Source organism: Piliocolobus tephrosceles, chromosome 9, assembly GCF_002776525.5.
Source record: "Piliocolobus tephrosceles isolate RC106 chromosome 9, ASM277652v3, whole genome shotgun sequence".
NCBI lineage: Eukaryota > Metazoa > Chordata > Mammalia > Primates > Cercopithecidae > Piliocolobus > Piliocolobus tephrosceles.
The window spans coordinates 125,973,797-125,989,187 of NC_045442.1; the positions used below are offsets into that span (position 1 = coordinate 125,973,797).

At 54.4% G+C, this 15,391-nt stretch overlaps 1 protein-coding gene across 1 annotated transcript; it reads left to right on the top strand.

Annotated features, from left to right (window-relative positions):
• The first annotated feature begins 1,713 nt into the window (after window positions 1-1,713).
• On the top strand, window positions 1,714-2,533 carry CALML5 (calmodulin like 5). Its single transcript, XM_023230573.2, has one exon. It carries the CDS (start codon window positions 1,840-1,842, stop codon window positions 2,278-2,280), a length of 441 nt encoding a protein of 146 aa, XP_023086341.2. The 5' UTR covers window positions 1,714-1,839; the 3' UTR covers window positions 2,281-2,533.
• The last annotated feature ends 12,858 nt before the right edge of the window (window positions 2,534-15,391 follow it).

The following is a 15,391-nucleotide window of genomic DNA, read 5'->3' on the forward strand; positions in this document are numbered from 1 at the left end:
CTGTTTCTCTATGCTGGGTGCCCCTGAACTCCGGTGGGGTGACCCCCTTGCTTGCTTCTCTCTGCTGACCGTGACCTTCCCTTTTTCACCTGGTCCCCAGAGCTCCCTCTCTGCAAACCTCAGCCTCTCTCTCTGCTGCGGTTCTTCCGAGCCCTTCACACCTCCCTCTGGCCCCTTGCGCACAGCTCAGGGAGCAGCTGCCTCACCAGGGCTGGCTGGGGCGTCTTCCCTCCTCCCACTGCTCTGCCTGGTTTGTCCCTTGCGTGGCCCTGGGGGACCGAGCTGTGGGTCATGGAGTGAGCGGTTGGGCACCCCAGTCTCCGGCTTCCCTCGGGGAATGTGAGCAGCACCAAGGGGCTGGGAGGTGTTCGTCTGGCTGCACTTTAGGGAAGGAGCGGGTACTTGGTCTATTTGATGGGTTGAACAGGAGGGAGGTGGAATGTATAAACTTTCTCAGGGGAGTAAAGGAGTTTGTGCCTTATGTACGGGCAGGGGTTGGGGAGAAGAATGAGAATCTGTGGAGATCAGAGGGGACTTGCTTGAGAAAGGCATCTTGGGGACTCCAAGGCAAATGTCCCCTCACAACTGTAGGTCACGTCCGTGGAAGGACTTGGGGATGGTCCCCCAAAGGCTTAGCTGTTGCTCTAAAAGTTTCTCAAGGCAAGTGGTCCTGGGGGTTTCCTTCCAGAGAACAGAGCAGACCGAGGGCCCCAGTAGGTTCCCAGATGGGTTTTTGTGCTTAGGGCTGATGCTCAGTAAAATCACAAGGAAGGCCAGGTTTGATGGCAGCCACCTGTTCTGCATCCTCCTGCCCCTCTGCCTGCACCTTTGGGATATGCTGGGCACTGAGGCCCCCCGTGTCTCGCTGCAGCAAAACTCCACCTGTAGCTGTTTGGCACCCTGTGGATGGAACGCCTGCCACGCAGCTCCCAGGGTGTCTGCACAGGGAACCGTGGACTTGGTGATGGAACTGAATTGTAGGAATCCCTGAGCTAGAAGGGAGGATTCTGGGGAGACAAAGAGTCTTTCCCTCTCCTCTGAAACCGCACATCACATGTTCACTTGATAAACAACATCTCAGCAACAGCTATGGCTCTGAAGACAGCCCTGGTCCCTTGCTTCCTTGAAGTTAAAGGCAGTGAGCCCCATCCTCTGTCTCTAGACCCTGGACTGGGAATCTCATGATGCCCGCAGTAGTTGGATCAACGCTACCACCCACTTCCCTTCCACAAGCCCCAGCCTCCAGGCAAGAGCTAGGCAGTGGCGCCGGAGAGAGGGGTACGGAAACAGCAAACACTGGGGCCCGCTGTGCCCCTGAGGGAGCCTCTTCAAGCCACCTCCCTTTCCAGTCTCTTTGTGAAATTGGAGAAGCTATCTTGAACCCCTTGGCTTGGTCAGGATCTCCGAGAATCAGCTGCAGGGGAAACTATGCCCTGGGCAGAATGTTCCTGGAGGGAGGTGGTTGCTATCAAGGCCAGGAGGGGTTGGCAGGCTAGCCATCCCATACCCCCATACCCCGACCCCATGGCAGTTCCCACCTGGAGCCCGACAGCCCTCCCACTCCCATTCCTGCATTTCCTGTCTGCAGCGGATCTGTCTGTCCCTCCCTGGGAGGAGGCTCTCACCCCAGGGCGTTTGGAGGGTGGGGAGCCTTCCTCCTCCCTTTGTTCCGATTGCAGAAAAGGAGGGGGGTTCCCATGCCAAGTCAGAGCTGCCTGGGACAGACGCTGCCCGGATCCCTGTGGCTGCCTGCACTCTGGACCAGGAGCTCTGAGAGCAGCAGGTTGAGGGCCGCTGGGCAGCAACTCGGACGCTCCGCCAGGTGCAGGGGACGCAGGCATGGCCGGTGAGCTGACTCCTGAGCAGCAGGCCCAGTACAAACGGGCCTTCTCCGCGGTTGACACGGATGGAAACGGCACCATCAATGCCCAGGAGCTGGGCGCGGCGCTGAAGGCCATGGGCAGGAATTTCTCGGAGGCCGAGCTGAAGAAACTCATCTCCCAGTTTGATAGCGACGGCGACGGCGAAATCAGCTTCGAGGAGTTCATGGCGGCGGTGAAGCAGGCCAGGGCCGGCCTGGAGGACCTGCGGGTCGCCTTCCGCGCCTTCGACCAGGACGGCGATGGCCACATCACCGTGGACGAGCTCAAGCAGGCCATGGCGGGGCTGGGGCAGCCGCTGCCGCAGGAGGAGCTGGATGCCATGATCCGCGAGGCCGACGTGGACCAGGACGGGCGGGTGAACTACGAGGAGTTCGCGAGGATGCTCGCCCAGGAGTGAGGCTCCCCGCCTGGGCCCCCAGCTGCGCTCTGAGCCTTCAGGGCCGCCGCCCGCTGCTGCTTTTGTGCTGGGACTCTCGGGGAAACCTGGTCGGTGGATGGGAAACTGCCTCCCCCGGGAGGAAGGCTTTGCGCTCCAGGGCCTGGATGCGGCGCCCTCGGCCGCCTGCGAGCCCCTCTCTGCCTCCAGACCTTGGGCAGAAGGTGGCCTCCTTGGGCCTGGTCCCCCTTTGCCCTGCAGTGGAATGGGGTTCCCCAGCTCGGGCCTGCCCTGAGGGTCCCTCAGCCCCGCATTGATCTAAATAAAGGACTGCCGAGTCCCATGTGTGCCTGGTGTTTGTGGGCCGGCGGCCTCCAGGGGCCCCCACCTGCTTCCGGGGTTCCTTCCAGCCCACCCCTCTCCCAGCCCACCCCTCTCACCTGCGGTGTGAAAACTGCCTGGAGCAGGCCCCAGGGGCACCTCCTGCCTCCCCTGAGGCAAAGTAGAGGGCAGGTGGGCAGAGGATGTGTGAGGCTGGTGCTGGGAGGTGTCTCTGGCTCCAGGCTCTGCCTGAGCTGCTGGTGAGGACCTGGGCACGTGTCCTGCACAAACAGGAGCCCGCGCCTCTTTTCAGCTGCAAATAAAATACACGTATGTCTGTGTGTGCATCTGTGTGTGCGTGTTTGTGTGTCTGTGTGTGTCTCTGTATGTGTGCATCTGTGTCTTTATATGTTTGTGTGTCTGTGTGTGCTTGTGTGCATCTGCATGTGTATCTGTGTCTGTGTGTGTGTCTGAGTGTGTCTCTGTGACTATGTCTGCGTGTGTCTGTGTGTGGCTTTGTGTATCTATGTGTGTGTATGTGTCTATGTGTCTGCGTGTATCTGTGTGTCTGTGTGTGTGTGCCTGTGTATGTGTTTGTGTCTGTGCATGTGTGTCTGTGTGTCTGTGTGTGGACCTGTGTGTCTGTGTATGTCTGTGTGTTCGTGTGTGCCTGTGTATGTATCTGTATCAGTGTGTCTACGTGTCTGTATGTCTATGTCTGTGTGTGTGTTTATGTGTGTCTTTGTGTGTCTGTGTATCTATCCGTATGTCTGTGTTTCTATGTGTGTGTGTGTCTGTCTGTATCTGCGTGTCTGTGTGTTTCTATCTGGGGGTCTGCGTGTCTCTGTGTCCACGTGTGTCTTTGTGTGTGTCACTGTGTGTATGTGTGTGTCTGTGAGTCTGTGTCTGTGCTGTGTGTGCATCTGTGTGTCTGTGTGTCCATGAGTCAGTGTCTGTGTGCATCTGTGTCTGTGTCTGTGTCTGTGTGTGTGTGTGTGTGTGTGTGTGTGCATCTGTGTGGGTTAGGGTTGGGAGAGGTGGGGAAAGGGCAGAGCAAGGGGGAGAAGGAGGGGGCTGAGCAGGCAGGGCCCTCCACCCCTACAGCTCACAGCCCTGTGTGGACTTGGGTTGTGTTGGTGCCTTGAGGTTTAGAAATGAGACCCAGGCTTACTCATCACAGCGCTGCATTCCCAGGGCTCCCTTTGTCCTGGATCTCAAACAGTTGGACCCATGCGCCTCGCTTTGCAGATGTGGAAACTGAAGCCCCAGGTGGGTACTGGAGCAGCCAAGGCCAACTTACGGTGGCATCGGGTGAAATCGGGTTTCGGGGAGGTGGAGGCCCTGGCCTTGGAGTCAGGATTTGTCACCTTCCTGCCTGCCGTGCTCCTGGGCACACCTGCGGGGGGCACACACCTATGGAGGAGCGTGGTGGGCCTGTCCATGTTATCCCGGCTTCAGCGCAAAGCCCGGGGAGCCAGGGGTGGCCCGGGGCACTGAGGCGGGGCCTGGGCGTTTTCAGGAGTCAACATGATCTCTTGCGGTCACTCATTGTGACCTGTTCCTTCTAGTCCAGCGCTCAGAGCCTGGCCAGCGCCCTCCAGGCCCTTCCACCCTCAGGGCTGAGGCCAGACCTTCCCTCCTCTGCCTGGGCTGTGGGCAGGGCGCACCCGGGGCTGGAGAGGGGAGAAGTGGCCACCCCAGTCTCCTCCCTCAGGGCTCTGAACAGGAAGGGCTGCAGAGGCGGTGGAAGAGAGAAGATGAGGAGGCGAGAGGGGAACAGAGCAGAGGCAGCCTCAGACCTGCCCAGTCACCTGGCTGAGCAGGAGGCCCTCGGTAAAGTCCAGCCCATCCTGGCTCCGCACGGGGGTCCCCCAGGAAAGCCCCATCCTCTTAGGGACGCGGGTCACAGAGGTCTCATTTCTGAAGTGGTGATTCCTCAGTGCGGAGCTGGTCAGGAAGAGGTTTTCCAGGGTCTGTGTAGAAAAATAAAATAAAATAACAAAAGAAAAATATAGGCCTTGCATTCACTTTTTAAATTCTGAGGATGTGCTCTTTCTGCATTTTCACCACTGAAGTCCTTTCTCTTAGGAAGCTACTGGAATCACAGGTGATTTTCTTTTCTTTCTTTTTTTCTTTTCTGTTTTTTTTTGTTGTTGTTTGTTTTTGTGTGTGTGTGTGTGTGTGTGTGTGTTTCTTTTCCTTCGTGTTCTTACTCTGCAAAATGGAGAGTTTCACCATTACACAAATTTCTTTGGAAATGCTCCTGGTCCGGGAGGGTCCCAAAGTCTGAGAACAACAGCTTGAATATAGAGGGCAAAACTGATTTTCTTCTCTTTAAAAAAAATACCTGATTTTGAAGACATATGCAGCTCATACATGGGGAAAATAAACTTCTAATTCAGGACTGACACTTGCTCTGGAGCAGGTGGGAGGGGTTTGGGGAAGGCACGAGCAGGGCCTCAGCTGGTTCTGAAGGTTTCATTTCTTTAGCTGATGATGTGGATGGTTAAGTGGGTGTTCTCTATTGGTCTCTATATTTTTATGTGTCTGAAATGTTTCATACTAAAAATAATATGGGCGCATCATGGAAGGTTAGAAACCACAGAGGAGCACACGGGAAATGCGGCCCTCCCACACGAGGCCACGCCTCCAGGGACCCATAGCCCGAAGCTTTGCTGGATTTTCCCCTGTGGGAAGGCCCTGCCCCACTGGCCCCCACTCGACAGTCTGTAGACTGACTCGGGAGGTTCTCCACGGAACCAACAAGGCACCAGTTGGGGGTTGTGACTTCAGCCCATTTTTTTTCTTTTTTTTTTTCAAGATGGGATCTGACTCTGTCACCCAGGCTGGCGTGCCGTGGTGTGATCTCGGCTCATTGCAACCTCCGCCTCCCAGGTTCAAGAGATTCTCCTGCCTCAGCCTCTTGAGTTTTTGGGATTACAGGCGTGCACCACCACACCTGGCAATTGTTTTTGCATATTTAGTAGAGACGGGGTTTTGCATGTTGGATAGGCTGGTCTCGAACTCCTGACTTCAGGTAATCCACTTGCCTTGGCCTCCCAAAGTGCTGGAATTACAGGCATGAGCCACCACACCTGGCCAAAGAAGACATTTTCTACAGTAGCGTTACCAACTCTAGGGTCAGTATATACATCCAGATTTGTCACGTTGGTTAGATCTGGGCTCTCATTGCAACAGAGGACCAAGGTCCAACCTTTGAGAAGAAAACGCACTGGAATGGAAGCTCCTGGGATCCAGGAAGGAAGGCGCAGCCCTGGAAACACGGTCCTATGGCCATCTCTGCAGGCTATGGAGGCGTCTGCTGGCTCTTCCATGCCCCTCTCTATCCACTCACTTAGAAAAGGAATCAGCTCCACGTGTAAGGGAGCAGGTGAGAGAAAGCAGCTCAGGTTGATTTGCTGCTGGGGGAGTAGCCAGGAGACCAGGCCTGGAGACCTGTGGTGTGGACCACATTTCGCTTCCTTTTTCTGGAAGGAATAGGGGAGCTCTTCTGTGGGCTAAGAGCTCAGACAATGGGGTGGGCTCCATCCTGACTGACTGTGATGTAAGGGTCTTGGAATGCTGGGCTTGCAATGTTAGAACCAGGACAGTGGAGGGAACCAGGGCTGAGCTGATCGACCCGGATGGTGATGAGGGAATGGTACCTGGGGGCTAAAAACCTGGCCAGAAACCCATACACTTTGAGGGAAATGGGAGTCAGGGCCCCAAAAGCCTTGGTCTGATTGACTTCTTTTTTTTTTTCTTCTTTTTTTTTTGAGATGGAGTCTGGCTCTGTCACCCAAGGCTGGAGTGCAACTGTGCGATCTTGGCTCACTTCAACCTTGGCCTCCCGGGTTCAAGCGATTCTCCTGCCTCGGCCTCCCAGGTAGCTGGGACTACAGGCGTGCACCATGCTGGCTTATTTTTGCATTTTAGTAAAGACTGGGTTTCTCCATGTTGGCCAGGCTGGTCTTGAACTCCTGACCTCAGGTGATCCGCCTCCTAAAGTACTGGGATTACAGGCAGGGTGAGCCACCTGATTGACTTTTATTGCGGGATATTTTAATGGGGCAAGAAGGAGGGTTGCAGAGGAAAGGGCGACCTTCCCTGCAGAAAAGTCCCAGGAATTGCACAGGATGCCGGACTGAACTTCTTCAGTCTGGTATTAAAGGAGGGCCCAGGGAACTGAAGAAGGATCAGCCTGGTATTGAAGGAGGGCTCAGGGGACTAAAGAAGGATCAGCCTGGTATCCTGTGTAATCCCTGGGGCCTTTTCTGCAGGGAAGGTCTTCCTCTAACCCTGGGCCATTTGCACATTCCTCACTGACAATATTTACCTGTGTCTAGGTAAACAGCAGTTTCTCAAGTTTTCTCCCTCAGACCTAGCCTGGAGCCCCTCAGGACCTGCAGGGCAGTTCCTAATTCCTATACCTCCAGGGTGTAGCCTGCTGCACACAGAACGTGTGGAATAAACAGGGCCACACCTCCCTCAGTGAATGTTTGCTGGAGGAGGGACCCCCTTGGTCTCCCTGGACTCGCCTGGAGTCTGAACAAAGGCAAGAAGCCTGAAGATGAGAGGAGGGGGCAGGTGGGAGGTCGTGGAGCCGGGAGAAAGTTTGAGAGGGAGCATTTCTAAGGTGAGTAGGGACTGCTTACCTGCTGTTCCTGGGAATCCCACCTGATAGCAGGAATTAGTTGTGCCTCTTGGAAGCACCCATGGGTACACGTCTCCCACCACATTCCTGCTTAGCTTCCAGGGATGTGCCGACATTCCACACCCCCGCCCTGGGCTCTAGCTGCCCAGGCCCCTCTCTCATACCTCGGGTGTCTGCTCTCCCTGCCTTCCTGGCTTCCTGGAATCCATTTCTCTAGCTCTCCATGGAACTAATCCTGTAAATCAGCCAATCCCCACCTCTCCCCCTTCTTGGGCGGGATCCCTGGCTCAGCCACGGGTCTGATCCTTCCTGGCTGTGCATGGAGGCAACACCAATGTCAGCGCACAGTTCGGGCAGGCACAGGGGGACAGGGTCAGGCCTGGGAAGTGTCTCTCTGCCAGTCCCTCCCCAGGCCATGTCAGGAGGGTATGGAGTGGATGGGAGTCAGGCATGTGCACTGAGGAAGAGACACTCACGCCCACTCCACACACACACACTGAGAGCCGCTGGCTTGCACTGAATGAAGCTTCCTTGTCAGGGGGTCCTTGACTTCTTGGTGGAGCCCACCAGAACAGCTGCTGACGAATGATGAGCTCTGGTCTTGCTTAGAGGGATGCCATAGTGGGGGTGCTTCAGGCAGCAGGGAGTCCAGGTGGTGGGAGCAAAGGGGAAAGGTGAACCCTGGAGTCTCCTGCAGCGGCCAGGCCAAGCCCAGACCCTCCTCCTGGGCCACCATCAGCCTTTCTACCTAGCACTGGTATTGAAGGAGGGCCCGGGGGCAGCTGCTGCACAGACTGGGGCACATTCCCACAGGGAGTGAAGGGTCAGGGCCTCACTGGCCTGGTCAGGCCCCAGGCCCCTGTGAGCATGGAGTCAGGACTTCCAGGCTTCAGGCCTGAAGCTTGGGGTGTGCTCTGCTGGGTGGTTTTAGGTCAGCTGCCACCCCTGTCTGGGCTCAGCTGTGCCTTGTGTAAGGTGGGGAGGCAGAGGAGCAAGAGAAACGTAGTTCTTGGGAAGGAAAAGGTCATGCTGGTTATCAGGAAGGGACTTCAGAATTGTCAGTCCAATGCTCACCTATACAAGCACAGACAGAAGGATAAAATGGAAATAATTTTCTAAGCAAAGCCATGTGTAAATATTTTGGAACATACCCTGACTTTTTTTTTCCTTTTCTATCCACTCACATACTTCTATTTGTCTGTACTTTTCCTTCCCAGATATGGCCTCATGCAGATGACTCTGTAACCACTCTCTATTTAATGCTATATTGTGGGCACCTTTCCTTGTGAAAATAATGGAGACCCACGCCGTGGCTTTTCGTGGCTGATCATATTCCATTCAATGGTTGTGTCACCCCTGGAGCCTTCAGAATGAGATGGAGAAGGAATTAAATCCCAGATCCACCACTTGCTGTCCATGTGGCCTTGAGCAAATACCTTGACTTCTCTGAGTCTTGGTTTTCTTACCTGGAAAATGAGATGAGTAATAATACCTGGGCTACTGGGTGCTGTGAGGTTAGCACCGGGCACACTGCCTGCAGAAGGTACTAGAAAGCACTCAGAGCCCACGACAGAGCCCAGGCTTCTGGAGCATGCTGCTGTGAGCATGTCTCAAGGTGGCCTTTGCCTGTGGAGTCCACATGTGGCCCAGTGCAGTCCCTGCCATGTAGCAGGTGCTTAGTGCTCACAGCAGATGTGACTCATGAGTCCCTAGCCACACACACTGCCCCGGGTACGAGGGTCTAAGTGAAGAGTGGTGAAGGAGAGACAGGATCCTGGGCCTGAGTTCCGCAATTCTGTCCCTCTCAGAACATCCATCGTGTCGTGGGAATACAGTCTGGAATCCCAGAGCCAAGGCCTGCTCCAGGCTTGTGGCCCACTTGGCATCAGGGAGTCTGGGTGCCCACGCCAGGGCTGTGGCCTTGGCAGTCGGAGCCCGGCAGAGGGGCAGGGGTGAGCCCCCTGCAGAGTGGGTGTGGCAGGAAGCTCTGTGCTGATTTGGAGGTCTAGGGAATGGGCAATCAGAGAGAAGCATTAAGGAAGGAGAGAAATGAAGCCACCCAGACAGCCTAGGGAAGCAGAAGACTGTCTGAGGCAGACGGAATATCAGACACAGGGTGCTGTAAGCTGTAAGTTCATTGTTGTTGAGCCTATTCTTAAGAAGGGCTTTGATGGGGCCACAAAGCAATAAGAAAGCAGAAGAAACTTCTCTAAATCTACTGACCCAAGAGATGAAGAAGGTAACCAGAGGGACTGGAGAGGAAGTGGCTCACTTCAGGTCTTAGAGTGAGGTGCTCAGAAGGACCTGGAGTGGAATTCAAGGGCTCAGAAGGGGGTCAGGGGGCTGCCTTCAAGGGGTGTTTCCTGGGCAGACCCTGCCCAGGGACTGGGTTTGAGGTGGGGGTCTGGTGGTGGGGTTGGTTGGGACCCACACGGTGGAATGTCTTCCGGAAGCTGGTGACTGTGAGTTACAAGAGATGCACAGACATGGCCTCATTGCGGACTCTGCATGGCCTTGAAGACCCTCGAGGGCGGAGAACAGGCTGTGCTCCATGTCTGGGTCCACAAGGGTGCCCCGTCTCAGCTCAAAACACCGAGGAGAGTAGACAGACCCCAGGAAGCGTCCGAGCAGCTGGCGCCGCTTCAGGTCACTTAGAAAAACCCAGTTCTTTGAAAGCCGCTTCTCTGAAAATTGACTTGCCAGAAGCTTAGTTCTGCAAATGGTAAATGTGCTGGTATTTCCCAATTTATTAAAAAGGTTTTTTTTAAAAGGATACTTAATAAAGGTCACAGAAATTCATATTGGATGAGCTATTGTAACAGTTGTTGACTATTTCTTTGAAGTTTTATTTACCGAGTTTAAATTTTTAGTTTTGTTCAGTTTACTTTTAGTAAACTATTTTAGCGGCAGTCAGTTCACCTAACCATTGTACCATAACCTGACAGTGTTTAAAGTTCTCTGTTTTTGTTTTGTTGTTTCATTTTTAGTATTTTGGGTCAATGGTTTTGGAGAAAGAGAACTTCTGGTTCATTTCAAGATTCAGCCATTGGACACGTCTTCAATGTCCAGGATTTTATAGATGGACAGCTTTCTTTCCCCTAATAGAATTTCAACTTAAATCTATTGCTTTAGGACTTCTTTCAATTCACTGAGTTATTCACTGGCTCAATCAAATGGATATTTTGCAAGTGGTTGAAGTATTTGGTAAGTGCTTAGTGTCTGAAATATGAATCACACATGAAACTGACATTCAGCAGGGGAGAACTGAACTCATGAAGCTACTGGAGCTGACTTGGGTGGGACAGCATTGGGGAAACCAAAACTAATTTCAAGTAAAGCAAAACTTCCCCCAAATCTTCCAAGAGGTTCATCGGTAGATTGATTCATCAGTAGACTGAATTACTCTACTTCTGATTCAAACAGATGTTTCAAATTTCATATATGAAATAATACATTTTCTTCATTGGATTGCCCCCTGAATCTTTTAAATCCTAATTTATATCCATGCTGGCAGGCCTGGTGACCCAATCCTTCTGTTAAGATCCATATCAAATGCCTGCTGCTTTTGGAAGCTTTCCACAGTGGGGCCTGGTGCAGAGGGGGTCCTCTGCACCTCTTTTCCAAGCAAATGGCTGAAGGTGATCTCTCCCTATTCGTACAGTTCTTTTCAGAGTGCACCTCTTACATCATTCCTAGTGGACAAGGCCTATTCTCCATCCTCAGAACCCTGAATAGTGAAATAAAGCCCATCAATGCTTAAAACTAGATGACAGGCTCCTCTAGTGTGTTGGATTCTGCATGAAACCCTCCACATGCACTGTGATGGCACAACCTGGCAGGCTCCTTTGCCCGGGAGGCCTCATCTCCAGCATGGGGGAGATGGCTTCCATAGTGCTGATGGGGTTAAAGGAAATCTTCACAGCATCGTACTCCACAACAAGGGGGAGAATCAGAAACGCAACTGCAGAGAGAGGACTCCTCTCTTGTTCTTTCAGTTGTCTAAGAACCATGAAAATAGTTCTCGTATGATCACAAAATCCCAACTCATCCCCTCTTGGTCCAAAAATAGGGAGAGTCAAAAGCATGTCACCCTGCCAGATAGTCAAAAATGTGGACTTCAGACCTCTAAGACCAGCTTTTAAGATTTTAAGCCATTGTTTCTCTCTCCACAGTGAATCCCCCTTTTATAAAAACAACAACAATAACAAAACTCATAAAGAACACATTCCCAACAGGTACGGTGATCGTGTGTTCCAGAAACAATCTAGGCAGAATATTCTATCTCAGTTTCTCTGAAAATGAGTCCAGCTTTTGGTTTTTGCGTGTGAACCATGGCCGCAGTGCCTAGGCTGCACAGGGTCGCCCTCCGTTTCCCGCTGGAGAAGCAGGTGAGGCCTTCCCAGCCTGGGCCCAGTGAAGTCAGGCCCTGCCCAGTCCGCAGACACCTGTGCCTTGTTCCTCCCCTGGCTTCCCTCTCACGTGGCTGCAGTTGGGGCAAAGGCCCAACGCCTCCTTCTGCAAGCTCTTTCTTGCCTTTGCACTGTTTACCGTCTCCAGGTGTGAGCTCATCTCTTTCCCCGCCGCAGCGGCCCCACCCGATCTCCGCTCTGCCTTTCCCACCTCTCTGCTGGGTTGCGTAAGCCAGCAATTCCCAAGCCTGGCTGTACCTGGAAGATACCCCAGGAGCTTTTGGAAAATGTGCCCTGTGAGTCATCGCTCTGCACTGAGCCCCGGTGGGTCAGCGGCGGGGGCGCCCAGGCGTGGGGGTGCGGCCAAGATTAAGAGGCACCACTCCAAACTGTCCTGGAAACTTTGACTGTACCCGGCACTCCCCACGCCCAACCTCCCTTCTGCCCCTGGGGAGGTTGGCGCCCAGTGTGGTGGGGGAGAACCTTGGAGGTGAGCGCCAGCCTCATAGAGCCCCACTGGTGGGAGGCCTGCAGCTTGGACAAGGCGAGGTCTGAGTCACCTTGCTTGGGAACAGATGCTGCCGTGTTGGTGGCCTGCCAGTCTCTGTCACCACCCCACCACTCAGAGACATGGTGTGCCTGCACTTTCCTGATCCGGGAGCTCCCACCTTGCTGCCCACATGACCTTTGGCCTAGAAAGAAGTCAAATCTCAGTGCTTTGGACCGGGCATGGTTACTCACAACTGTAATCCCAGCAGTTTGGGAGGCAGAGGCAGGTGGATCACTTGAGGCCAGGAGTTCGAGACCAACCTGGCCAACATGGTGAAACCCTGTCTCTACTAAAAATACAAAAATTAAGGCGTGGTGGCAGGCACCTATAATCCAAACGACTCAGGAGGCTGAGGCAGTTGAATTGCTTAAACCCGGGAGGTGGAGCTTGCAGTGAGCCATGGCACCACTGCACTCCAGCCTGGGCGACAGAGCGAGACGCAGTCTCAAACAAAAACAAATTTCAGTGCTTTTGAGGAACAGTATTTTCCCGCACTGGGAGCCTTGTGGTCGTGGCTTCATGGAGGCGGTGTTAGTGACTTTCATTCATTCACTCATTTACTATTCTACAAGTGTTTCCTTGGGTGCTCCTCCTTACGGTGGGTCTGCGGGGACTTGGAAGGACACACTGCACTGGCCTCTGGCCCCCAGGAGATGTACCATAAATGGCCGTGCAAAGAGGTCAGGTCCCTTGTCAGTGGATTCCCATTCGAGGAGGTGCTCAGAGAAGGGGGCAGAATTCCGGGAGGTGGCACTGAGGCGGGGGAAGATTTCAACAGGGAGAGGGTGTTCTTGGTGAGGAAACTGCATGAGTGACGGTTTGGAAGTGGGGGCGCCAGTGTCTTTTGGGGAGCCCTCACTGCCTGGGAGGTAAGGGAAAGGTCCGAATGCCATCACAGACGACCTTGATGGTTTGCCGAAGGAGTCTGGATCCTTTTCAAGTCCCAGTGAAGCTTGGTGGTGTGGCCTTGGGCAAGTCAGTGGCTCTCTCTGCCTCAGTCTCCTCAACTGCAACTGGGGGTAAGAGTGAGATCTGCCTCGACGTGGTTGTGAGGAGGGTGGAGGGGATGTGGAGAAAGTGCTAAGAACAGCGTCTGTGGAGCAGCAGAAGTGTTTTGCGTAATGTCACCAACATTAGTGCTATTGCTTCTCCAGAAGATCAGATGGAGACTCACGGAAGGTTTTTAGCCTGTGGAGGCGTGCGGCCAAATTTGTGCTTTAGGAAGACAGTGCTGGCAGTGACGTTTGTGTGAAGGAGGGCAGGGAGATGGGCCCCGTAAGAGGCAGATTCGGTCACCTAAGCCTGAACTGATTAGGACAGTGGAGGCGGTCGGCAGAGAAAGGAAGAGACGTGGGGAGGGGAAGCGGAGAGGAAGGTGTTGGAGGGACAGGGCCTGACTTAGTAACCCCGGGGCCTTGAGCAGTTCTGGATGAGGTGGGAGAGGAGTGAGCAGGGGAGGGGAGGGACCCCAGCCCCGCCAGGCTGAGCTGCGTCCACGCCCTGCTGGGTCAGGGTTACTGCTGGTACCATCGGGAGGGTGGGCCAGTCAGGCCCATCTGGCCTCTTGCCTGTCAGATGGTGGAAGCACATCAGAGTTCTCAGAATCCTGGAGCCACTGAGAGCCCGAGGAGCACTTGTCCAAGACTCAGGCTGTGATCAGAACAGGGTAGAAGGTGCTGCTTCTAACCCCGGGGCCTGCCCGTCTCCAGAATTTGGAGAGAAGAAAAGCCCTGGACTCCCCTCAAGCCAGGAAGGTGCTGACCAGGAGGGGAGGGTCAGGGAGCGGCGAGAGCTGCCTCTCCTCTGGCCCAGGCCCTTGCTAACCTCCAGCTCCACCTGCTTGAGGCAGAATCTGAATCCACACAGAATCTGAGGTATCTTGGAAACTCTCCTTCCCTCTTGGACGTGAGGATTGTCAGACATTGTGAAGAGGAGAAGAAGAAGAGGAAAGACACTGGCCCCGGTATGCAGACAGAGAGGACCCCGCTCCGGACAGGCCAGCGCTCCAGGAGTGACGGCTGCTAATGCCCTTCTTCCTTTGGTCTCCCTGCCCCAGCTGCTCTCTCCCTCCCTCCTCTCCTTCCTTTTCTTTCTTCCCTCAGCAAAACACACGGAGCCCAGTGATCCGCAAGCACTGTGCCGGGCCCCAGCGCTCCATGGGCACAAGCGACGGCCATGGCCGGGGTCAGGGAGGGTGCTGGACCGGAAGCCTGGGGAGGCTCTGAGCATACAGGATTTGGGGCTGATACTGTTGAGGGTTAGAGGCTGCTGGACTGGGTCCTAAAGCATCTGAGGCTTTGAAGACCATTTGGATAGTTGGGTGTTGCAGGCTCAGGGTGAGTTTGGGGCTTCCTGGAGACTTTGGGGTGCAGAGCAGCCCCTTCCCAGGCCGGCTTTCTGCGTGCCTTTGGACCTGGGATTTTTCTGCTGGGAAGCAAGTGGACCGATGCCTGGAGCGGGATGCCTGTGGGGAGGGGTTGGACGGCTCACTGGGCCTCCTGATCCTCGTTTCTCAGTGTCACTGATGTTCAATTCTGAAAGTTCTGCCTTTAGAGTTATCTCAACGGCCCAATGTGCCTCCTTCCTGGCATGGTTGTCCAGGGGCAGGCCACCTTCTGGGGTTGGCTTGTTTGGGAGAAGCCTGAGATCTGGAGGGAAGTCTGCCAGGCGGCCTGGGACTAAAAGCTGCGGAAGGTGGGGCACAAGGAAGCGGTGGGCAGGCGGAAGCAGTGGGCAGGCGGGAGCGGTGGGCAGGTGGGAGCGGTGGGCAGGCAGTCTCCTGCTGTGTCGGGGATGCAGCTTGAGCTGGTCTTTCTGCCTGGCTCCCTCTTGTCACCGAGTTCGCAGCATAAATGTCACCCCTCAGAGATGCTGACTCGATCTCTAATAAAAGCTGTCACCCCACCCCCTTTACTATGAGACCCCCCTTAGCTCTGCAGAGCATCGATCATAGCCAGATATTTTTGCATTTGTTTCCATCCACCCATGTCCCCTACCCCACCAGGATGTGAGCTTGGACTTCATCTTGTCATCCCAGCAGCAGGGACTCGATTTTGCGGGATGGATGGATAACACACAGAGGAGCAGCTTTTTCATTTCTGGGCACTTCACTTCTAACCTGGAACTGGTTCCGAGAGGAAGGACCAGGAAGACCCACATGTCAGAAGGGTGGACGGAAGGAGTGTGCCCTGCTGCCAC

Bases quoted from the DNA above. Each gene is read 5' to 3' on its own strand.
- CALML5 (XM_023230573.2), top strand. From the start codon at position 1,840: ATGGCCGGTGAGCTGACTCCTGAGCAGCAGGCCCAGTACAAACGGGCC.